The 25,761-nt window shown below is 40.3% G+C and overlaps 1 protein-coding gene across 3 annotated transcripts in view; it reads right to left on the bottom strand.

The window, feature by feature from the left end:
• Window positions 1-25,761, bottom strand: part of HMCN1 (hemicentin 1) — a 323,571-nt gene that overhangs the window by 93,571 nt on the left and 204,239 nt on the right. For all 3 annotated transcript variants that reach the window (XM_048860591.2, XM_048860590.2, XM_075131536.1), the window contains 8 exons: window positions 24,337-24,512; window positions 23,899-23,995; window positions 20,771-20,893; window positions 16,308-16,469; window positions 11,950-12,231; window positions 9,453-9,620; window positions 6,532-6,645; window positions 10-96 (listed from right to left, as the gene is read on the bottom strand). In XM_048860591.2, the coding sequence (XP_048716548.2) occupies window positions 10-96; window positions 6,532-6,645; window positions 9,453-9,620; window positions 11,950-12,231; window positions 16,308-16,469; window positions 20,771-20,893; window positions 23,899-23,995; window positions 24,337-24,512 (1,209 nt within the window). The remainder of the gene's footprint in view (window positions 1-9; window positions 97-6,531; window positions 6,646-9,452; window positions 9,621-11,949; window positions 12,232-16,307; window positions 16,470-20,770; window positions 20,894-23,898; window positions 23,996-24,336; window positions 24,513-25,761) is intronic.

Genomic DNA, 25,761 nt, shown 5'->3' with positions numbered 1-25,761 from the left:
AAGCCTTACCTATGACTTCACAAGTTAATGTAACACTGTGTTTTTCTTTCACTTTCACATCCTCCAGTTTATTCTCACCCACAATTCCTGGGGGCACTATTAGGGAGAAAAAAGGCATAATATTGCACACTATTAGTTACACCAATTTAAATATAACACACTACAGACCTATATTGGTATAACTATATCACTCAGGTGTGCGAAAAATTCATACCCGAGCGCCGTAATTATACCGACACAATCCCCAGTGTAGACAGTGCTATGTTGGCGTGAGTGCTTCTCCCATGGACTTAGCTACTGCCTCTCTGGAAGGTGGATTAATTACGCCAATTGGAGAGCTCTCACCCGTCGGCTTAGAGCATCTTCATTAAAGCGCTACAACATCAGCACAGCTGCACTGATGCAGCATAGTAAGCGTAGTCCTGCCCGATTTGTCTCTGTGTCTGAACATATCGCTTCTTTCATATAAAAATAACAAATGGCTGAATCAGACCTACTAGGAACAGGCCCACATTGGTGACAGTGCAAAATTACAACACCCGAGCAGGATTTACAGGAAACAAAATGTTCCACTCTGCAACCAGCCAGCCCCACTGGCCAGCACCCCCACCTCAATCTCCCCCGCTTGCTCCTTTTGAGCTGGCTAGTCCTTGTGAGGTACTGGTGAAGAGCAGTCCTTGCACACTCAATACAAGGAGTACATTTGTGACTAGCCCTGCAGGGGAACACAGGAGAGAATCTGCTCATGACCTCTATTACCACTTGAGCACTTGCTCAAAGGTCGACCTGCAGTCTGACCCAAAGTCTGTTCTATTTCTAACCACCTGTGTGCATACAGAAAACACACATCTGTGCAAATTACACATAAACAAGAAATACAGGCCAAGATACACTACTGTTAGTGAGAGGAGGATTTAACTCCCCGCTAATTTCAGGAGAGCAACCCCTGGTTTATGCCAGCAGAAGCAAAATCAGAATCAGGACAATAATGTTTGCATCACTGCTAACCACACTCACATATTCATCTGCAGCTTTACAGCCTAATTTCCTGGAAACAACCCTCATATTTTCAGTACTTGCATAAATAGACAAGGCACATGAAAACTGGCTCATTAATATGTGTACCAACATGACCAGAGGCAAGCTGTGAACCTCTTACTCCCATTTGTGAGCCACCCCATTGGCATGATATGCTTCATTTATTGTTGGGAGAAGTGCAACACAGTTAACTCTGTGGTTTTGGAGAAGCAATTGCTTCTTTAAATGAAGGGCATTTTGTAGTACTTGGGTCAAGGAAAAAGGAGTTAGGACTCAGAGCAGTAATATAGCATAGAAGCTGAAGAAGACAAAGCAACATGGCTATAAGGAGGACTGGTTAGGTTCTCTGAAGTATAACAAGGGATTTAGAGAGACCTTTATAACTGGGAAGGAAGAGAAGATGATGAACTAGGGACCAAATTCTACCCACATGTAACCCCAAATAGTGCAGGTGTGACACTGCAATCCACAATGTTTTATGGAAATATGCTTATGAGTGTGAATATAATGTAACTGGAATATGTTATATGCAAAAGGTCTCTTGTAAGGTATCATTACAAAGCTTATAATCTACTGAGTGTGTGCATCCTATTTGTAAGAATGTATCATTCTTGTCTGAAACTAGGAATATGAAGTATAACTCTGAGGTCCCATTGTAATTATGCAAAGTGTGGGCCATTAATGGTGGTTTGGAAGCTTGATGGCTCCCATTGACTAGGACAATTGGCTGTAAATGACTCTGTTAACTTTCAAACATTCCTGTGTATGTGTAGGCCCGCCCAGGAAGAATGGAGGATGGGGGTCTCACAGGACATGTGACCATGTCACATGATACTGGAATCCATCTTAAATCTGGTACTTTTCCATTCAGAAGGGGGGGAGTGGACCCAGAGAGACAAAAGATTCACGCCATGTGGCAAAGCTATAAAAGGGGGTGGAACAGAACAAAGAGGGCTGCAGTCATAAGAACACCCCAGCTTTCTGCCTAAGATGTCTGCAGGAACTAACAAGGGATATAACAGGGGAAAGAATTGGGCCCAGACTAGGAAGGAGTCTAGCCTGTGAAAGAAGCTTATTGGAACATCTCCGAGGGTGAGATTTTACTTGTAATCAGTTTCTTGACGTATTAAGCTTAGACTTGTGTGTTTTGTTTTATTTTGCTTGGTAACTTACTTTGTTCTCTCTGATATTATTTGGAACCACTTAAATCCTACTTTTTATACTTAATAAAATCACTTTTGTTTATTAATTAACCCAGAGTAAGTGATTAATGAGTTTACCCTGTATAAGCTTTAAACAGAGTAAAACGGATTAATTTGGGGTTTGGATCTTATTGGGAACTGCGTGTTGGAAACAGGTAACCTGCTGAGTGGTTTTCAGTTAACGCCTGCAGCTTTGGGGGCATGGTTCAGACCTTGGGTCTGTGTTGCAGCAGGCTACAAGGCAGGGTTCTGGAGTCCCAAGATGGCAGGGAAAACTGGCTCAAGGTAATTTCAGCGCGTCAGGTGACAGCCCGAAGAGGGGTCTCTGTGACCGAACCTGTCACAGCAGGACTGGGCTCTAGATAGCTAGAAACACCAGAAAGACAGAAAGTGAAGAATTTTTTGCTTTCACACAATTTAACTGTGACCTACCAGTAATTTGGAAGTGAAAGTTAATTTTTAAAAAACATTTCAAGATATAGAATTTACTTTAAACTGATGAGAAAATTAGATCAGATCTTAAGCAACTGATAAGGAGTAAAGGAGTTTAAAATGAAAGAGGGAGAACAAAAATAAATCAAGCCAACAACTCAAACCCTGGGCTGAAACCTGGAGACTCAGCTTTCATTGTCTTTCATTGTACTTCATTGTCAGTGGCTAAAAATTGTCCTCTGAACAATGTGCTTAGTGGGGTGATGGTTACTGGCAGACTCAGCCATGGTAGTAAGGTCAGTGGACAAGCAGACATGGCTAATATATGGCATATCCTTGCCAAGTGTGATGAAATTAGGGTCAAACCCTCTCAGTCTGAGTGTATGAAAACTACTGAAAAGGCTTTTATGAGAGTTCTACATTAAAATGTGACTAGACAAAAACAATAAAGGGGAGACATGGAAAAAATTACAGATGAAATCAGACACGCTCAGGACTGTTTTGAGGAAAGCTGGGCCAACTATTACTGCTCACAATAAATTTAAAAAAAGAAAAAGAATTACACACACAACACAACCTTGTCTCCAAATTAATTCAGTAAATTATTAACACTAAATTATTCCAGACTTTCAGAAAAATATGACATAGTTACCTCAAAAATCTTTTGCAGATATAGTACTAATAAGGCCACACCAATATGTCTGAACAACCTGGCTTCCCTGCCTGCTACAAAGTGATTTATGGAAACAAATGCCAGCTTGAAAATGGGCTGTTAGTATCTTTGTGGTACCTTCTGTTTAAAGCATTTACTTGTTTAACTTGGTGTATACTCTGTGTACCTACTGGCTTAATTCCTATAACTAGCCCTTTGAAATACAAATAAATTATTAGAATGCAAAAATAAATACAAAAAAGGAAAACAGAAGAGGCTTCCATCCTGCAAATTTCCATGTAACCCAATTAAGATAGGTTTCACTTAGCATTTCTGATCAAGGCAAGTGAAGACTATTGTAGTGAGGCTCCCAATTCCATCACTGGCATCTTCTGTTAAAGTTAGAACCATTTGAGAAAACAGTGAAATGACGAATACTTTTACCGCTTATCCCGCTTTTACATTTTTCCATGTGCCTGAGCTAATCAAATAAACGTGAATGGACAGAATATAGTTATCATTTACGGTCTGACTTTCAGAAGGGCTGAAGACCCACAACTCCAGCTGAAGTCAATGGGAGCACACATTGCTCAGCACTTCAGAAAAGCAAGAGCTTATAGTATTATCCTGCCAAATGGTGTGATTGTCAGTCAAGTTTCAGGATGCCTGACAATTACTTGCTGATGAAAAAATAATACTGACTACTAATCTGGAAATAGTATGCCACCCCAAATTTATGCACATTCCTGGGGAAAATGTAACTTAAAAAAAAAGTTTGTGACTGAGAAAATTATATAATACAGCATTTTGGGTAATTGTACTACAAAGTTCATTATACTGTTTAACTGTGCTGGCTGGCTCAGCCATTATTGCATGCATAGTTTAATCACTTTCTAGAAATAAAGTCATGGCCATGGAAGGTTTTCAGTGGAGCACAGATTTTTCAGATAAAGGTTTTGGTTCCACCTTCAGCTCAGCTCCACCATTTATTTTCATTGTAGGCTTCGGCTTTTCCTTTACAACTTTGTTATGGCAGACCATTATCCTGTAACCACTCTTTGTTCTATTTCCTTTATATCTAAAGTAGTATAAAACTTGGCTGTTTCCGTTCACAAGGGTTTTGCAGAAACATTTTGTTCGGTGCCCATGAGGTTGTACCCTGAGTGTTTCTCTGAGTTCTGGCACTGAATGAGATGGATTCACAGTATTAAGTTTCACATGGTTTCCTGCATATAATGCTGTAATTTTTACAAACTGAAAATAAGTAGTTATCAGTGATTCCATTATATGTTGTCATGCCTGAATGATATTAATTTTCAAATAAAACCATGGCCAGTTTACATGTAAGTCTGACTTGTTTAAAATTGATTTTCAGATCACGTTATCAAGTGCACTTTCATTTTTCGTAGGGCTTGTCTAGAAGAACTTTTAGTGCACAGCAATTTGGGGTGTAAATATACAGCACACTAGCCATGTGGCACACTAGGGAATTTTTTCAAAGCAGAGTAGATCAAAGTGCACTAGGGAACTTTTAGTGCATGGTAGGAAGGTCTACATGGACAGTGCATGGCATACTAGTGCACTGTAGATACACATCCAGCTTGCTATGCGCTAACTTTCTTGGGTAACTCAGATCCCACCCCATCTAATATCCCATCACAGGCCATTGGGCCTATTTACCATGAATATTTAATTACCAAAAACATGTTATCCCATCATACCATCTCCTCCATAAACTTATCGAGTTTAATCTTAAAGCCAGATAGGTCTTTTGCCCCTACTGCTTCCCTTGGAAGGCTATTCCAAAACTTCACTCCTCTGATGGTTAGAAAACTTCGTCTAATTTCTAGTCTAAATTTCCTGGTGGCCAGTTTATATCCATTTGTTCTTGTGTCCACATTGGTACTGAGCTTAAATAATTCCTCTCCCTCTCTGGTATTTATCCCTCTGATATATTTATAGAGGGCAATCATATCTCTCCTTAATCTTCTTTTAGTTAGGCTAAACAAGCCAAGCTCCTTGAGTCTCCTTTCATAAGACAAGTTTTCCATTCCTCGGATCATCCTAGTAGCCCTTCTCTGTACCTGTTCCAGTTTGAATTCATCCTTCTTAAACATGGGAGACCAGAACTGCACACAGTATTCCAGGTGAGGTCTCACCAGTGCCTTGTATAATGGTACTAAAACCTCCTTATCCCTACTGGAAATACCTCTGCTGATGCATCCCAAGACCTCATTAGTTTTTTTCTTGGCCATATCACATTGGCGGATCATAGTCATCCTATGATCAACCAATACTCCAAGGTCCTTTTCCTCCTCCGTTACTTCTAATTGATGCGTCCCAAGCTTATAACTAAAATTCTTGTTATTAATCCCTAAATGCATGACCTTACACTTCTCACTATTAAATTTCATCCTATTACTATTACTCCGGTTTACAAGGTCATCCAGATCCTCCTGTAGGATATCCCTGTCCTTCTCTAAATTGGCAATACCTCCCAGCTTTGTATCATCCGCAAACTTTATTAGCACACTCCCACTTTTTGTGCCAAGGTCAGTAATAAAAAGATTAAATAAGATTGGTCCCAAAACCGATCCTTGAGGAACTCCACTGGTAACCTCCCTCCAGCCTGACAGTTCACCTTTCAGTAGGACCCGTTGTAGTCTCCCCTTTAACCAACTCCTTATCCACCTTTCAATTTTCCTATTGATCCCCATCTTATCCAATTTAACTAATAATTCCCCATGTGGCACGGTATCAAATGCCTTACTGAAATCTAGGTAAATTAGATCCACTGCGTTTTCTTTGTCTAAAAAATCTGTTACTTTCTCAAAGAAGGAGATCAGGTTGGTTTGGCACGATCTACCTTTTTTAAAACCATGTTGTATTTTGTCCCATTTACCATTGACTTGCTGGAGGATTCTCTGCTCCTTGAAGTCTTTAAACTACGATTTGAGGACTTCAATAGCACAGATATAGGTGTGAAGTTTTTTGCAGGAGTGGTGGGTGAAATTCTGTGGCCTGCGTTGTGCAGGAGGTCAGACTAGATGATCATAATGGTCCCTTCTGACTTAAATATCTATATCTATATCTAACTGTTCATCTAGACAAGTCCTATGGGGAACTATGTATAAACTTTAATATATATGCTGGTGAAACATACAGTATGACACTTTTTGTCTACTTTCATCAAAATCATATACTTACCTAAAACTGAAAGGCCAAAATGTTTCCTCGCTTCTCCTGCAGCATTGGTTACTATACAGGTATATTGACCAGCATCTTCCACTTTAGTGTGCATTAAACGCAGTGTCCTGCCCCCTAAAGAGAAAAGGCACAAGAATATACAGGTATTAAAATAGCCTCCCAAACAAATAAAGGATGCCAAAAATCCCACACTGAATGCATCCAAACCATTTCTGTGATTTTACAATCACGTTTAAAAATAGATTATCTCCTGATGCTATATAAAAGACTCTCAAACAGGAGAAACTGACTCTGGGCTCTATTCTGCTTCCTTTGCAATCATTGGCAAAACTCTCATTGATTAAGGGGGGGCAGGATCAGACCCTAATACAGCAAAGGCCTGTGCTTAACTTTGATTATGTGACTATTCACATTGGAGTCAGTGGGACTATCACCTATATAAGTGCTTTGGTGAACACCTAGCTGGCTACACATGGAAAGCAAATTTACTAAACACAAGGTGCTATCAAATGCATAAATTAAGAAGAGGAAAAAAATTTTAAAAATGTTCTTAATATATTCTAATTTTAATATTAGTTTTAGGTGTTATCCATAAAAGTAGGCAACAATTTTAGTAGGCAAAAGATAATTTCTTATTAAGTTGATTGCTTCTCCTCCATCAACACCCTCTGAGCTGTGTAGTGAGCAAACACCTGCACAGGGCTGTGTGTCTTCCCTCACATCTTGTCCTCCCCACACTTGCACAGCAAAAGTTGCACAGCTTTACTGGCAGGGTTTTCCCGGATCATACTTATACTAAAACTTACTAAAAGCTCTTCCATTTCCTACATCTATTATCTTCATGCAGATGTGATGTGATGGGGGGTTTTCCATGTTTTTTAAAGGAACCATATTAGAAAAAACATGGACAAACAGAAGAGGATTCAGAGTGAATGGAAGCAGCGTGTGGGCCACTCAATCAGTTTTTGATCTCCTGCCATGCAAAGCATGCTTTTGATCTACAGAACTGAATTATTCCTTTGGAAGAGTTAAAGGGTGAACTATTTTAAGATATTAATTTAGGGATTGTTCCCTCAGCATCTTCACAAGCAAAAACAATGGAAACTCCAAACTCCAACTCAAAAGTCCATAAAAACAAAAGATCAGAATTCACCACCACTCTGTGCAGTTTTCCTGAGTGATTATACAACAGCATGTAAAGTTCACAAGAAAACAAGGCATGGGGTTGTTAGTTTCCCCCTCCACCAACATTCAGGGATAACTTGAGGACTTTCCATGGCTCATCTCTCTGAACTCTGCAGTGACTGAGCACTGTGGAGTTAGTGACGTCGGAGTGGACTGAAGCAATCAATGGACAGAATGGAAAAAACTGATCTCAAAAGAGGCTGTTTGAGCTGATGGCAATATCATCCACACAACAGAAAGCCAACATCAGATCAAAAAATAAGGTTTATGTAACATAATAACCAAACACCCAAACCCTTTTCATACATATTGTGGATAAGAAAGGGCACGTATAACTGGAAATAGAACTAACCTTTTATGTTAAGTGTAGGGATGGGAAAATTATTTCAGATAAAATAAAATATCCTCCAAATTTCCAGATTCAAGATTTAAACAAACTATTTTGAACCTCTGACAAGGTTTTGTTTGTTTTCCATTATTTTTCTATATTCATGTTCCTCTTCCAAGTTCTGGGCAAGTTTGAGAACAGAAGGGCTGAAATCCCAAGAGAGGGGCTGTCTTTGGGTAATGCATCTGGCCCAACCAGAAGAACTAGAAACTTCAGGAATATCACTTCTCATTAGATTTCTAGTCCAGTTTTGCAAACTCAACTTAAGAGAAGCATCCCAACTTGTATCAGCTTCTCCCAGCCACGCTCAGATAACAAACCTTGCACAGGTCATCCCTTAGTACTTGAATGTTGTTGAAAGGGCCTGAGCCAAAGCCAACTCAAGTCTATGCAAAGACTCTCATCAACTTCAAAGTGTTTTCGATTGGGTCCATATATCCCTTTGTTAGCTTCAGAGCTGCTAAGTCAATTATGTATTTTAAATATGAAGTTACCAAACAGCAGTCACACTATAGGTTAGGCACTCCAAAGCCTGTACTTCATTTCATTCCAGCTGATGACCTGCGGAATGATGTGCCCAAGTGCTGTCTTTTTTGGCTTTTATCAGAAGGTGCTCTGTCATATCAAACCATCTTAGTTTCTTGTTCTGTGTTTGCTCCAGGATTAGATCTGATTGGTTTTGAGGTTAAAAAGGAATTTACCACTTTAACTCCAAGGGCTCACAGGCAGGTTTTCCTCTGGTTCTGGTATTTAGAGTCACTGCAGACCCACATATATTCAAGGTAAAGTTCTCTTATTATTTGGGTTTTCATTCTGTTTTATGCTCAGCTAGTGAGCCCTTGCCAAAAAAACCGCAAAAACAAAAACAAAAAAAGTATGATCCAGAGGTAAAAGCTTGATTAAGTGAACTGACTTCATGGTGCACATGTACACTGAGAGCCTCACAACTATCAGCATCCACAAGGTAAGCAGTTACCATCTGAAATGGCTCTGGGGATAAATGTTCCTATGCATAGGCCCCTTTCCAGGTTGGACCAATCAACAGGTTGCCAAACCCTAGAGTGGGATCTCACTTGTAGATGTTAGCTCTTGCACACCATTGGATACTGAGCTACAGGCCATGCACTGCACCAGCACTGAGATTCTCAGATCTGCACAAGTTAGCATAGCTCCAAATCAAATCTGGTAAGAACTTTCTGCTTGGTTTAGATTTGGTTCGACTGGCTATTTAATAAATGCTGCAGCCAATCTGGCCCTAAACTATGAGTGTCTTTATTTAATAGGAACTCTTGCTGAGTGCTTTTCTATTTCTGCTTGTGTTGTTAGTATATCAGACTCTCAACTGTACCTGACAGAATTCTCACAGAGCTATTCAAGGGGACAGGCCGTCCATTCTTGAGCCATGTTATTGATGGCAGGGGAATTCCAGATGCTTCACAAATCAGAGTGACAGGATTTTTCTCCACAGCGCTGATGTTTTCAGGCACTTCCAGGTCACCTACAACACTTGGAGGGACTACAAAGCAACACAAAGGAAAAAACACACCTGATAAACTGAATAAAAATAACTAAGATTACTTCTGGATAAGACACACCACATTTTTTAAACTAACAAATTAATTCACTGCAGCTAAAACCATCCTGACCAGTATGGGACTGCATAGTTGCAGAGTAACTTCATTTTTCTATTCTAGTTACATGGTAGCAAAGTACCATCATTTTAACATTTTCAGTCTTCATATTATTCAGACGTCATGTCACAAAAGGAAGAAGATATCTTGGAGCTGATTCTATCAATCCCCTTATGGATTCAGAATCATAGTTAGTACACAATATTACATTTTGCTTGCTATGTCCATTCTACAGCTAGTGAACTGGTAAGGAAAATTGTGTCAGACAGCCAGAATACTGTACTTTCTCTAATAGAAAAAGCAAAAATATGATGTAACCCCCTTTCAGGGATTTAAATAACAACAGTAAATCTCTTCTCAGTTTTCCATTGTTAGGAAGAGGAATAATTCAATTTTTTGCACGGTTCCACATTTCACATTTCCACGCAGGAAGTTCAGGCTAAGGAACAGATCTGAGTCTGTGAGCAGATTAAGTTTACAATTTTCTCTTCGATACATCCAAGTTTAATAATAAAATAAGAGAAATCTTAGAAGTAAAAAAAGAACTACCCCAGAGGCTTCCAACTGGAAAGAACCACAGTGTAATTGTCACCTCTCTTTTTTAATAATTACAGAACTATACATATTTTCTTCATTTTCAACTTAATTTCTATCTTTTTCTCTCTCTTCCTCTTCCTTTCTTCTCTAGTTGCTGTTTCCCTTTCTCATTTTATAGGAAGACTTTAGAATTGGAGATGAGCTGCATTGCTCATAGGAAGACTTTAGAATTGGAGATGAGCTGCATGGCTTATAGGAAGACTTTAGAATTGGAGATGAGCTGCATGGCTCATAGGAAGACTTTAGAATTGGAGATGAGCTGCATGGCTCATAGGAAGACTTTAGAACTGGAGATGAGCTGCATGGCTTATAGGAAGACTTTAGAATTGGAGATGAGCTCATCAAAGAACTACCCCAGAGGCTTCCAACTGGAAAGAACCACAGTGTAATTGTCACCTCTCTTTTTTAATAATTACAGAACTATACATATTTTCCTCATTTTCAACTTAATTTCTATCTTTTTCCCTCTCTTCCTCTTCCTTTCTTCTCTAGTTGCTGTTTCCCTTTCTCATTTTATAGGAAGACTTTAGAATTGGAGATGAGCTGCATGGCTCCCATTATCTCAAGATGTTCATAAACCTTCATGTTTCAGTGGGATCTGTGGCAGAATACTTGTCAAACAGACCACGTTAGTGATGATAATCAGTCATCCTCATCCAGTGATACAGTAGCTACCCTAACCTGGTAGTCAAATTAAACCTGTTTTAGAGTAGCAGTCGTGTTAGTCTGTATCCGCAAAAAGAAAAGGAGTACTTGTGCACCTTAGAGACTAACAAATTTATTTGAGCATAAGCTTTCATGAGCTAGGTGTCTGATGAAACAGGAAGGATAGCCAGAGTGTAGATAAAGTCCCATTCTGAATCAGACTGGACACAGACCTGACACAGTAATTTTTGAAGTCACATACCATGGCTTTTCTTTTAAATGCAGATACTCACACTGTAATCCATGCCACTGAAGTCAGATTACTGAAATGTACTCTACCTGGGGCTATAAATTAAACCATTCAGATATTGCAGCTAGTGCCTGCTCATTACTTGTTCCTTCTTGCTGGGTGCACATGCACACTTGTGCTCCATAACTTGCACAGACCACCAGCCGAATTCTGGATGAAGTTTAAGGTTTGGTTTTAACCTGTAAAGTCCTAACTGGTTTGCATCCTGACTACTTGAGAAACTGTCTCTATCGTCATGCAATACCTTAGCAGCTGTGATTCTTCAGTGCATCCAAGCTAACACCCACCAAGTTTTATCAGGTGAGGACTAGCAGCAGGGTTTTCTTGGTTTCTCACTCATTCCCCATTTTAGAGCATCTGAGCCCAGATTTGATGACCTTCAGGATACTCCACAAGGCCTATTTTCCCAGCTTTTTCTTTGGGATGGAGATGGGGGTTGATTTGATTTTAGGAGGGCTATGTTTAGGGGTTAGAAGATTTGTATTTGTTTTGTTTTTTAAAATAACATTTGTGCTTTAACCTATGTCATGTGCCTAGAGCCATGTGATAGGCACAACTGAAACATCTCAATCAATATGACAACTGTTTCCTTACTGTCCCTGGGTAAACCTGAAAACATATCTGTGTCTACCTTGCCTGCTCCATTCATCTCCCCTACTCACCATGAATGTTTAAATCATATTTTCTGTCAGTCAATCCTGCCACATTCACAGCAACACACACGTAGCGGCCAGTGTCAGACACATGGGCGTTCTTCAGCTGAAGAAGATATCCATCATTCAGTATTTCTACTCCCCTCCCATTGACAAGGGGATGACCATCTTTCATCCAGGTTATTGCTGGCTGTGGGTTACCCTGTACTTTGCACTCCAGTGAAATATTATTCCCTCTGGTTACAACAACTTCAGACGAGTGGTTCCCACTGTTCAGTATAGTTGGGCGAACTATTAAAGAAAAGGAAACAAAATGTAAAACCTTAGCATGAGAAGCTGAGGTTCAGAATGTGCAGTGATTCTTACACATAAGAATGAGTGAAATACTTAAAAGGGAGACCACCAAGAAACACCTCAGTGCTGCAGAAAGTGATGCTGGCAATTCAGTAGGTTGCACTCTGTGTTCTGAGTCGGTACTCAGATAATGCTTGGTGTTAAGAGACACTGAAGCTAAGATGTGAAAAAACATAAGCATGTAAAAATGCCTTTCCACTTGTGGTCAATGGCCTTTTTCACAAGAATATAAGTATTAATCCCAGTATTTTGGCTAAATTCCAGTTAAAGTATTAATTGCATTTTAATGACTTAATATTCACCCTGCAGTTTCAAGTGGCTGCTTCATTCTTATTCAAGTTCCAGTCCCAAATAGATGTGTTGAGCTGCTGTAGGTAGGTTTCAACTTAAAGGGAGCTACATTTCAGTGGTAGGTGAAGTGGATTCCTGCCTGTGAGTAAGGATCCCAAACCACTTTATAAACATAGAATTATAGGACTGGAAGGGACCTCAAAAGGTCATCTAGCCCAGTCCCCTGCACTCATGGCAGGACTAAGTATTATCTAAACCATTCCTGACAGGTATTTGTCTACCCTGCTCTTAAAAATCTCCAATGATGGAGATTCCACAACCTCCTTCAGCAATTTATTCCAGTGCTTAACTACTATGACGCATGGCCAGAAAGGGTTAAACATCCTGCAAAATAAATAACCCTCAAAAGACATGTGGGAAGATAATGTTTGTGTTTTTGTGTATTTACATATGTAGGAGTAGGGTTGACAACGTAATCAACAATCCCTGTCTATTCTGTATTTTGATAATTCATAGATCAAAAGAACATCCTAGCATTTAAATGAATTGTAAACATGGGCTACCTCTGTATTCATCTCTCTTTGAAATGTATAGCAAATAATCTGTGAATGGTGGAGGAACAAGCAAACTGCCTTATGTTAATTCTATAGCTAAGTACCAGTTATGGACCTCCTTCAAAGTCATCCTAATTACCTTTTGTTCCCGGAGGAACTCCCAACTTGTCAAAGAAGACATGAAATTGTAATCCTTGGGTCCTGATTCTGTCATCTCAGATCTGCTTAAGCTTCATCGGGGGAAGTCTGAGTCGCAAGACTGAGGTCCCAGTTATGCTGGTATGCCCTGAATATGATATTTGGACATTGGACTATAACCTACAAACTGAATTGTAAAGGAACTCTTTGCAGCTACAAAGCTCACCATCTCTGCTATGAATCTAAACCTCAATGAACTGAACTCATGTCTGTATGTATATTGATCTTTCAACCATTCTCTCTCTCTCTTTTGTTTTTTTAATAAATTTTAGTTTAGTTCATAAGAATTGGCTGTAGCATGTATTTGGGTAAGATCTAGACTATTCAATAACCTGGGAGGTAATGTGTCTGATCCTTTGAGATTAGTAGAACCTTTTCTTTTATATGATGAAATAAGATTTTCAGAAATCACCATATTTGACTTAGGCACCTGGATGGAGGCCTGAGGCTGGATCACTTTAAGGGAACTGTGTTGTTTGGACTTCTGAGTAACCAGTAAGGTAATAAAGAAGCTGTTTTATGCAGTCTTGGTAAATCTAAGTATTGGAATATCCACCAGCTTTTGGGGGTTTGGCTGCCACATTCTTTGCAGTTCACCCTAACTGAGTTACCACAGCTGGCCCCCACTGGGACCCCTGTCACAACTACCATGACAGTTAGGAAGCTTTTCCTAATGTCCAGCCTAAAACATTCTTGCTGCAATTTAAGCCCATTGCTTCTTGTCCTATCCTCAGAGGTTAAGGAGAACATTTTACCAACCTCCTCCTTGTAACAACCTTTTATGTACTTGAAAACTGTTATCATGCCCTCTCTCAGTCTTCTCTTCTCCAGACTAAACAAACTCAATTTTTTCAATCTTCCCTCATAGGTCATGTTTTCTAGACCTTTAATCATTTTTGTTCTTCTTCTCTGGACTTTCTCTAATTTGTCCACATCCTCCTGAAATGTGGCACTCAGAATTGGACACAAGACTCCAGTTGAGGCGTAACAAGCATGGAACAGAACTGAAGAATTACTTCTCATGTCTTGCTTACAACACTCCTGCTAATACATCACAGAATGATGTTTCTTTTTTTGCAACAGTATTACATGGTTGACTCATATTTAGCTTGTGATCCACTATGATCCCCAGATCCCTTTCTGCTGTACTCCTTCCTACTAAGTCATTTCCCATTTTGGATGTGTGCAACTGATTATTCTTTCCTCAGTGGAGTACTTTCATAGAATCATAGAATATTAGGATTGGAAGAGACCTCAGGAGGTCATTTGTCCTTACTGAATTTCATCCTATTTTCTTCAAACCATTTATCCCATTTGTCCAGATCATTTTGAATGTTAATCCTATCCACCAAAGCACTTGCAACCCCTCCCAGCTTGGTATCATCGTCGAACTTTATAAGGCTACTTTCTATGCCATTTTCTAAATCACTGATAAAGATATTGAACGCAGAACTGATCCCTGCGGGACCCCACTTGATATGCAGAGGGATAGTTTGCCCATGTGCCCTTAATAATGTCTCTTTGAAAAACTGCCAACTCTCTTGAACTGTTTTCCCCCCTCAGACTTACTTCCCATGGGATCTTACCTACTGTGACAAGATGGCTGATGCTAGTCTGGTGGGTCCTGCGCTTTTCTTTGGTGGGGAGCTAAGATGCCACCCCTTGCCCCTGCTTTTGGGTGCCGAGGGCCCTGCTACTAGTCCGGGAAGGTGGTAGAGGAGGGAAATGGGGGAGGGGTCTGGGTTTGCTCCTCGCTCTGAGTCCCAGCCCCTCTCAACCCCTGCGGGTTTCTTACCCTCATCCCCCTTAGGTGGGGTTACCCTTGGTCCTTAGATGCTGGTATGAAGGGAGTCTCCCTGTCCTGCTGGGGCAGGGTCTCCCTTACTTCAGTACTCAGGTCTTCCAAATCTCACAACACACCTCCAAGCTCCAGTCCTCTCACCTTCCTCCTCCCTCACTGTCTGCCTGAAGTAGGGGATTTTATTAGGTTCCTAACAGGGCCTTGATTGACTGCAGGTGCTCCAGTTAACCCGCAGCCATCTTCCCTAGTCGACAGGGAACCATGCCTTAATTAGCCTTGAGCTTATATATTTCCCCTCTAGCACTCTCCAACTGCTCCCTGGCCCTCCCGTATCAGACTACCTTGCTGAAGTCTGCCTTCTTGAAATCCATTGCCTTTATGGTGCTGTTTTCCCTCCTACCATTCCTTAGAATCATGAACTCTACCATTTCATTATTACTTTCACCCAAGCTGCCTTCCACTTTCAAATTCTCAACCAGTTCCTCCCTATTTGTCAAAACATGTGTCTGTTTGTTGAAATGTTACAGGATTTTTCAGGCTGAAAGGAGTACTATATCTGCAAGGTTTTTAAAAACTTCAGTATTTAGTTATTCTCATAATTTTTCCTTAGCTGCCTTTTTTAGGCTGTCTCAATATTGTGTCCTTCGCTATTCACAATAACCGATAACGTATTTGTTGTATAACATGTGCAGTCTAAAAAACTGGAATAAGTGTGTATCAGCTCATTTCTGTATTATACCACATGCAAACCATACTCCTAAATAAACACAGCCTATATGTAATGTTATCACAGCAGAAAGTAATTTTCAGGATGAATTCCAGTGAAAATCACTTTTGCATCTGTATCTGTTAGATATCAGACAGACTCAACCAATTTCAGGAATTTCCCATCTGGTGGCTGGACTCACTGTCAGGGCACCCTGCATATTATTTCAGCTGAGATCTGAATCAATATCCTTATTGTATGTAGCCAGCAGGTTCATCAGGTGACTCCAGAAATTAATCCTCACTCTGGTTGAGCAAGTATGATCTTGTGCTGATGTTGTTTCATCTGGAAGTCACTCTCTGAAAACTTTACAGTCTAAACACAGTTTTACTAATTAAGGTTTCATAATGTAATTGTTTTTCCAGATCAATAATCACATAGAGAATATTACATAATGGCCTACCATAAACTTGCAAATTGTATTCTTTCTTTGTGTTTCCAGCTATGTTTGAAGCCAGACACATATAGGATGCAGCATCAGATTTTTCAGCAATTGCAATCTGCAACTGTCTGCCTCCAGACAGCACCCTGACTCTTCCTGTAGGGTCAGCCGGCAATGGAGAACCTGCAAGAGATATTCTTTCAAATAAAAACACAGAGAATGGTAAAGAGATTGTTCAGTAAATTTCACTGGCTCTTTTTAGAAATATCTGAGCCCAGAGTTGCAACTGATAAAAATAAAGAAGTTGCTTAGACCCAAATTTTCAAACTTGGATGCCTAACTTTGGATGAGACAGGCCAGTCCTCGCTTACAGACAGCCCCCAACCTGAAGCAAATACTCACCAGCAACTACACACCACACCACAGAAACACTAACCCAGGAACCAATCCCTGTAGCAAACCTCGTTGCCTACTCTATCCCCATATCTACTCTAGAGACACCATCAGAGGACCCAACGGCATCAACCACACCATCAGCGGCTCATTCACCTGCATGTCTACTAATGTTATATATGAGATCATGTGCCAGCAATGCCCCTTTGCCATGCATATTGGCCAGACCAGACAGTCCCTATGTAAAAGAATAAATGGACACAAATCGGACATCAGGAATGGTAACACACAAAAGCCAGTGGGAGAACACTTCAGTCTTTCTGGACATTCTATAACAGATTTGAAAGTAGCTATACTTGAACAAAAAAACTTCAGAAACAGACTTCAAAGAGAAACAGTAGAACTAAAATTCATTTGCAAATTTAACACCATTAATTTGGGCTTGAATAGGGACTGGGAGTGGCTGGCTCATTACAGAAGCAGCTTCACCTCTCTTGGAATTGACACCTCCTCATCTATTGTTGGGAGTGGACTACATCGACCCTGATTGAATTGGCCCTGTCAACACTGGTTCTCCACTTGCGAGGTAACTCCCTTCTCTTCATGTGTCAGTATATTTATGTCTGCATCTGTAACTTTCACTCCATGCATCTGAAGAAGTGAGGTTTTTACTCACGAAAGCTTATGCTCAAATAAATCTGTTAGCCTTAAAGGTACCCCCGGACTCCTTGTTGTTTTTGTGGATACAGACAAACATGGCTACCCCCTGATACTTAACTTTGGATGCTTATCTCTGATTTGTGCATTTGAAAATCGTACATTTCATAGTATCATAGAATCATAGAATATCAGGGTTGGAAGGGACCTCAGGAGGTCATCTAGTCCAACGCCCTGCTCAAAGCAGGACCATAATGTATCCTCAACTAACTCATCCCAGCCAGGGCTTTATCAAGCCTGACCTTAAAAACCTCTAAGAAAGGAGATCCCACCACCTCCCTAGGTAACGCATTCCAGTGCTTCACCACCCTCACAGTGAAAACGTTTTTCCTAATATCCAATCTAAACCTCCCCCACGGATAGAACCTCAATGTTGAATAGAGGGGAACGATCATGTCCCTCAATCTGCTGGCAATGCCCCTACTTATACAGCCCAAAATGCCATTAGCCTTCTTGGCAACAAGGGCACACTGTTGACTCACATCCAGCTTCTCGTGCACCATAACCCCTAGGTCCTTTTCTGCAGAACTGCTGCCTAGCCATTCGGTCCCTAGTCTGTAGCAGTGCATGGGATTCTTCCGTCCTAAGTGCAGGACTCTGCACTTGTCTTTGTTGAACCTCATCAGATTTCTTTTTGCCCAATCCTCTAATTTCTCTAGGTCCCTCTGTATCCTATCCCTACCCTCCAGCATATCTACCACTTCTCCCAGTTTAGTGTCATCTGCAAACTTGCTGAGGGTGCAATCCATGCCATCCTCCAGATCATTAATGAAGATATTGAACAAAACCGGCCCTGGGACTGACCCTTGGGGCACTCCGCTTGATACAAGCTGCCAACTAGACATGGAGCCATTGATCACTACCCGTTGAGCCCAACGATCTAGCCAGCTTTCTATCCATCTTACAGTCCATTCATCCAGCCCATACTTCTTTAACTTGCTGGCAAGAATACTGTGGGAGACCGTATCAAAAGCTTTGCTAAAATCAAGGAATAACATGTCCACTGGTTTCCCCTCATGCACAGAGCCTGTTATGTCATCATAGAAGGCAATTAGATTAGTCAGGCATGACTTGCCCTTGGTGAATCCATGCTGACTGTTCCTGATCACTTTCCTCTCCTCTAAGGGCTTCAGAATTGATTTCTTGATGACCTGCTCCATGATTTTTCCAGGGACTGAGGTGAGGCTGACTGGCCTGTAGTTCCCAGGATCCTCCTCCTTCCCTTTTTTAAAGATGGGCACTACCTTAGCCTTTTTCCAGTCATCCGGGACCTCCCCCGATCGCCATGAGTTTTCAAAGATAATGGCCAATGGCTCTGCAATCACATCCGCCAACTCCTTTAGCACCCTTGGATGCAGCGTATCCGGCCCCATGGACTTGTGCTCGTCCAGCTTTTCTAAATAGTCCTGAACCACTTCTTTCTCCACAGAGGGCTGGTCACCTCCTCCCCATGCTGTGCTGCCCAGTGCAGTAGTCTGGGAGCTGACCTTGTTCATGAAGACAGTGGCAAAAAAAAAATTGAGTACATTAGCTTTTTCCACTTCCTCTGTCACTAGGTTGCCTCCCTCATTCAGGAAGGGGCCCACCCTTTCCTTGACTTTCTTCTTGTTGCTAACGTACCAGAAGAAATGCTTCTTGTTACTCTTAACATCTCTTGCTAGCCGCAACTCCTGATTTGGCCTTCCTGATTTCACTCCTGCGTGCCTGAGCAATATTTTTATACTTTTCCCTGCTCATTTGTCCAATCTTCCACTTCTTGTAAGCTTCTTTTTTGTGTTTAAGATCAGCAAGGATTTCACTGTTAAGCCAAGCTGGTCACCTGCCATATTTACTATTCTTTCTACACATCAGGATGGTTTGTTCCTGCAACCTCAGTAAGGATTCTTTAAAATACAGCCAGCTCTCTTGGACTCCTTTCCCCCTCATGTTATTCTCTCAGGAAATCCTGCCCATCAGTTCCTTGAGAGAGTCAAAGTCTGTTTTTCTGAAGTCCAGGGTCCGTATTCTGCTGGTTCTCCTTTCTTCCTTCTGTCAGGATCCTGAACTCGACGATCTCATGGTCACTGCCTCCCAGGTTCCCGTCCACTTTTGCTTCCCCTACTAATTCTTCCAGGTTTGTGAGCAGCAGGTCAAGAAGAGCTCTGCTCCTAGTTAGTTCATAGGAAATTGTCCCCTACACTTTCCAAAAACTTCTTGGATTGTCTGTGCACTGCTGTATTGCTCTCCCAGCAGATATCAGGGTGATTGAAATCTCCCATGAAAACTAGGGCCTGCAATCTAGTAACTTCCGTTAGTTGCCGGAAGAAAGCCTCGTCCACCTCATCCCCCTGGTCTAGTGGTCTATAGCAGACTCCCACCACGACATCACCCTTGTTGCTCACACTTCTAAACTTAATCCAGAGACTCTCAGGTTTTTCTGCAGGTTCATACTGGAGCTCTGAGCAGTCATACTGCTCTCTTAGATACATACATTTGTTTATGGAGGAGATTTTTGAAGGGGCTGAGAAGTATGAGCTGTGGGTGCTCAGAACCTTTGAAGATGAAGCTGCCACTTTCAAATGTTTTTCTGAATGCTGAAATATTTTAATTTAATTTTAGGTACCAGAGTGTGAAAATTTAGTCCTTACTATACAGTAATAAGACACCTTGTATTTGCCTTTTTAGCTTCTATAAGATGACAGAATGACTAAATGATAATGCAGCATAATAAGGATTTGCCACAATTGAATCTTGTCTGAAAATTCTATTAAGTAAATGTAGTGTTTTATAACAAACATTTCTTTTCCTACAACTCCTACAAAATTCAGTTAGGTTCAGTCATTCAGATACCACAAGAACAGTGCCCTAAAAAGAACATAAATATACAGATAAATAGATAAGACACGCTGGAAAGGCATGTCCAGACTTAAACACTGGGACTGATTAAGAACATAGGAATTACCATATTGGAACAGTTCAATGGTTCTATCTTGTCTGATATCCTGTCTCCAATTGGTCAATGCTTAAGCGTAGTCAGGAAAAATTCAAAATGCACCTAACTGTGCAATACTAAATCATAAGGAGGACATATGCTGGTGATCAGTTTATACCCTGAAGCCACAAGGATTTACAGTTCCCTGTAAATATTGATCTGGGTAAAAGAAAGTTTGTTAAATCACAAATGGCAATGATTGTAGCTAGATACTATTGTCATCACGCTGAGGCTGAGAATATAAAAGGAGCCTAAGGAAATCCCACTGAATTTCAATGGCATTTAAGCACCTTAATTTCCTTAGGGTCCTATGAAAATTCCTCCCAAAGTGTCTGAGGGGGAAAATGGCGAAAACTGTAAGAAGAAAATTAACAGTTTGTAATTATTGACAATGGTAACTCACTGTTCTTTTTCCAGGTAAGGCTTGGTGGTGGAATACCACTGGATTCACATACCAAACTGATAAGACTTCCTTCAATTACTGCCAACTGGGAGAGTTCATCTGAACCATAAATACTCGGTGGCACTGAAAACAAATACCAAAAAATGCACTCAGTTTGAATCAGAATGAGACCTGCTAACACTGGGCCAATATCAGACCTGGTAAAAGCAAATGGAATCCCATTGTGCACTGAGCAGGACACAGGTACTGCATCCACTGCCCTGGAGGAATACCCCTCTGTGAGGTACAGCATACTCTCTCTGCGTGACTGGCTCCCTCCTCCAGGAGAATCAGAGCAATTCCTGTCCTCTGCTGAGCACATACGCTGCAATTCTGACTGGCTTTTATGCAGGTTGCACCATAAGAGGAGGCTCCTATGCCTTTACCTACACTACAGACCTGCCAGGCAGAAACTGACCCTGAATGATTGCCCAACTCATTATCTTAGCTTATGTACCTTTAGATACTGTAAGTCTGCAAGCTACTCAGCCCCTTTTAAAATTCAACTACAGCCACAATCTTGTTTACTTCCTGTGGCCACAAAATCTTTGATTGTCTGCATGCTTCACAAAGAAATATTTCCTTTTGCTGGGTCTAATATTGAGTGTCCCCTCTGTTCAGTTATTATGCAACAGGAAAGGAAGCACAGAAAAGAAGGGCCAATCCATTTTCACTCTGATCTTCAACAGTTTTTAATACTTTGGGTCAGGTCCCAAAGAAGAGATAATGGCCTGCTTGGAGCTGGGGAGGCAACTTTCCTTAACATACAATAGTAAATCCTTGAAAATTGACCAGGAGAAGCAGTGGATATCTCAGGCTGAAGTGGGAGAAGGGAATCTCACTAGTGAATGGCTTATCCAACACATTTCTGCCACATGAAAATAGGAAAGCATTTCGGTCTGACACTTTAGCCCTCTGATTCTCTTAATTTTTTATAGAGCAGAAACAGATGCATGAATTTCAACACTGGCGACTGTAAAGCTTTATACTGTATTATACTGGTTTCAAGCTTTGGTTTCATTTGTTCTGCTTCAAACCATTAAGCTTATGACAGTCTCCAAAGAGCCAAATATTATCTTTAGTACATAGGCTGTGTTCTGACAGTTTCTGCAATTCGAGTTAGCTCTGGGGATCTGACTAGAACTCAGAACATAGTCAGATGGACACATTTCCTGTATTTACCACTCAAAAATATGGCAAGTATCATTTCTGCTCCTAGTGTGTAAACAAAGGATTTCATTCTAAACAGTTAACCACAGATGGCTTTTACAGGCAACTTTTGGTTTCCATTAAGTTTTTCCAGTCAATGCTGCTAACTAACACAAAATTATCTCTTCCTTCAAAATGGTATTAAAATGCTCTCTGTGCACAAAAGGAGCAAATCCAGCTCCCTCCGCTGAAGCCACAGAAGAATCTTTTGCAACAGTGAGAGTCTGCTGTGAAACTGGGGATGGACATAAGGTGGGAGATGCAGAGAGTGGATGTGTTGCTGGTGAAAAGTGTGTGGAGACAGAAATTTTCTATCTATTCACAGACTAGGTACATCATAGGCATCGTCCACATTGTAACACAGCCCCCAACCACCATATAAATGCCAGTCTAAATTAAGATTTTATATCACCTGTTTTTCAAATAAATTCTGATTTTTGAAGGTTCAGGAAAATATAATATTTTACTAGAGTATCATGCATTATACATATCCAGAGCCAGATTGAAAAAACCTGGCCTCTGTTTTGATGACTTCATTTAAGAGGGAACAAGTAATTGCACCTAACTTTGCTGGTCACTAATAGGAAGCCAAAAATTAGGCTCAAAATATGCGCACTGAATACATATATCACTAGGATAAGGGAATTATTTAGTTTTGTTAAGGTTATTTTTTTGTTGTTCATAATGGGTGAAATTCAGCCAGCACAAGGCATATATGCCCTTCTAAGTCCCACTTACACTCTATTTTGAGGACTTATTTGAACTTAAGTGGTTCCTGGGCCTTGTTCTCGATCCCTGCACTGAGGTGAATTTTACCTAAACAGGACAGTTTTCATACCTTTATAATAAAACAAAATCAGCAGTCTAATTGGCTCTAAGCCAAGTTATTTATCCCATTAAAGTCACATGGTTTAGGATTCCATTCAGGTCTCACTTACTTGGTAGGGCACCATCAACCAAACTTGACATTGCTTTATATACTACTTTTTATAAATATAAAACATATATTTAGTATATAAAACATTGTTTTATATTACTACTTTTTAGTACAGAAAATGACATTGTTTTATATAAAAGAATGTTGTTTTCTATACTAAAAAGTAGTAATCAGTCATACTAATCACATATTGACTGATATCAGAAAATTTCAGTCAGCTAATTGTTTATGACTGATGACAGAATAAACTGATTATTATTTTTGAAGATACATTTATGGTCAGAAAATGACTATGCTAAAATAGCACCTCCTCACATATCTGCATCATGTGTGATTTCTGATTCATATCTGTCTATTAGCATTAACCTTTTTTTACTACAGCTATTGTTATTATTTACAACTGTTAAACTGTGCAGAGTAAATATAACTATGAGAGAGTAATTTGGATTCTCAGCCTCCAAAATTGCACACCCCAAAAACTCGGAAATTATGTGGGTTTAATCCAAAAGACATTGGTGTAAACAAATTGGTTAGTTATATATCTAACTACCCAAAGCGGATATGTAAATATTGTTTGTGCGTGCAAATCTGAGATTATGAGGTGTCTAAAATTTTGATTACATTAATTTAGAAGCCAAATTGAAGTCGTACTGAAAATATGGCCTAATATTTTTATGTGGGCAAAATTGTTCTTTTGCTTTCTTTACTCCATGTATCATAATGCATAGGTATACATTTTAGGTCTGCCTGAAGGTAACATTTGGGTAGTCCCATGTCAATTTCTAAGCTCCTTGTGAAACACTAAGCATGGCTTATTTTATAGGCAGCATAGGATCAACCTCAGAAATGAACTACATATGAAATACACAGTGTGCTCCAGCATTATGCTTCACAGCTTTACCAGAGTTTTGTCCCCAGGCTTGATATAGTATTATAGACTTACCCCAAACATTGACATTATAGTTCTTTTCTGTTTTCCCAGCAACATTTGTGGCTTCACAAGTGTAACGTCCAGTGTCTTGAACCTGAGCTTCTTCAATCTAGAAATAAAATTAAACCTTTTGACTATCATTATGAGTAGGTTTTTATTTTGTGTATAGAGTATTATGTATTAAATGTTATTAGGGTGAAGTTGTTTATTTTTACACCAGTCAATCTAAAACTTTAAACATAAATTTAGCAGGGATGATACACTATCCTAAAAACTCAGGAATATGTGTTCCCCATAGCACTCATCCATTATTCATATGGGTATCAATGGGACTTATACTGTAAAGATCTCCTCTCGAGTTGCTGATAGCCTGGAAAAAGAATAGTGTCTTCATGATTGATAAGCGGCCGAGAAAGTAAGCACTACAGGAGTCTCACAAGTGAACTTTACCTTCAATACACTTCCATCTTCAGAGATGCTGAGGCCTGGTTTCTTTAACAAAGGTCGGCCATCTTTGAGCCAAGTCAGCCTGGGTGGGGGAATGGCATTGCTCTGGCAGCGCAGCTCCACTGCTTGGCTGATGAGCACAGAGACATTCTGTTCTTCTCCCATAATGTTTGGTGGAACTAAAACAACACATAAAACAAAGAATAAATCCCCTGGCCAACACAGACTCTCACAAGACACACTGAGGAGTTAGTACACCCACCTAATAAAAATAAGACGGCAGCTATCAGCCAGTTTGACACATTGTGCGTGGAATGAAACAGCTGGTCTATGATCATGTATCAGACATACTGTCCCAATTGTGTACAAAGAGTTCTCACCACCAGAGATATGTTAGTGAAATTCCTAGTGGAGAGAAATGGTGAAATTCTACTTGCAGGGAGATGGTGAAGACACAGAGTAAGGCTATGTCTACACTACGGACCTTACAGTGGCACAGCTGTACCACTGCAGCTGTGCTGTTATAATGTCTTCTATGTAGCCGCTCTATGCCGATGGGAGAGAGCTCTCTTGCCGGCATAATTAAACCACCCCCAGTGAGCAGTGGTAGCTATGTCAGCGGGAGGCACTCTCCCACCGACATAGCACTGTCCACACCAGCACTTTTGTCGGTGAAACTTATGTCGGTCAGGAGTGTGTTTTTTTCACTCCTCTGACTGGCAAAAGTTTTGCCAACAAAAGTGCTAGTGTAGACAAAGCCTAAGGCAAGTACGCAAATAGTTGTAATATAATTTAGCAAATGAAAACCATTTAGAACCATGGAACAAATGTGGCTCAAAGGGCTACGATAAGGAGCAATGAGATGAGGAAAGAAAGGACAGACTTAACCTCCTTCTTGCAGTGCCATGATGGCTAATATTGAAACTATCTCACGTTAGGTTCCTTAAAGAACCATTAATGGAAATTGGCAATAGAAAGTTGTTGAGGAACTCTATGGCCCAATATCATTTTACTCATGTGCTACACTTTCTGATCTTTTGGAAGTGAGAGGAGAATTTTGCCCAGAGCAGGCTGAATGTTTATGGTTCCAGCCAAATGAACGATAATTAATGATTTAATCATCATTAGTTCATAATCTACCATTCTACGGTTATCCTCTATGTGTTATGTATGCTATTTGCTAGCTAGTTATTATATGTGCTGAGAACAAACACTATAATTAAATGCGTGTAACAGTTTCTGTGACAACTCCCTCCCCTCCCCCATTTTCACACATATATAACTACACTTTTCCTCATTTTAAAAATGGAAAAAAAGTTTCCCGCACACATAGGTAACTCAAAAGCAACTGCCTTAGCACTTGACACTTAATACTCACTGAGGAATACATTCAGGACCAAGTCTGAAAAGAGATTTAGATTTTAATGG

This window comes from Caretta caretta, chromosome 8, assembly GCF_965140235.1.
Source record: "Caretta caretta isolate rCarCar2 chromosome 8, rCarCar1.hap1, whole genome shotgun sequence".
NCBI lineage: Eukaryota > Metazoa > Chordata > Testudines > Cheloniidae > Caretta > Caretta caretta.
This window is presented reverse-complemented; position numbering and strand designations above follow the sequence as displayed.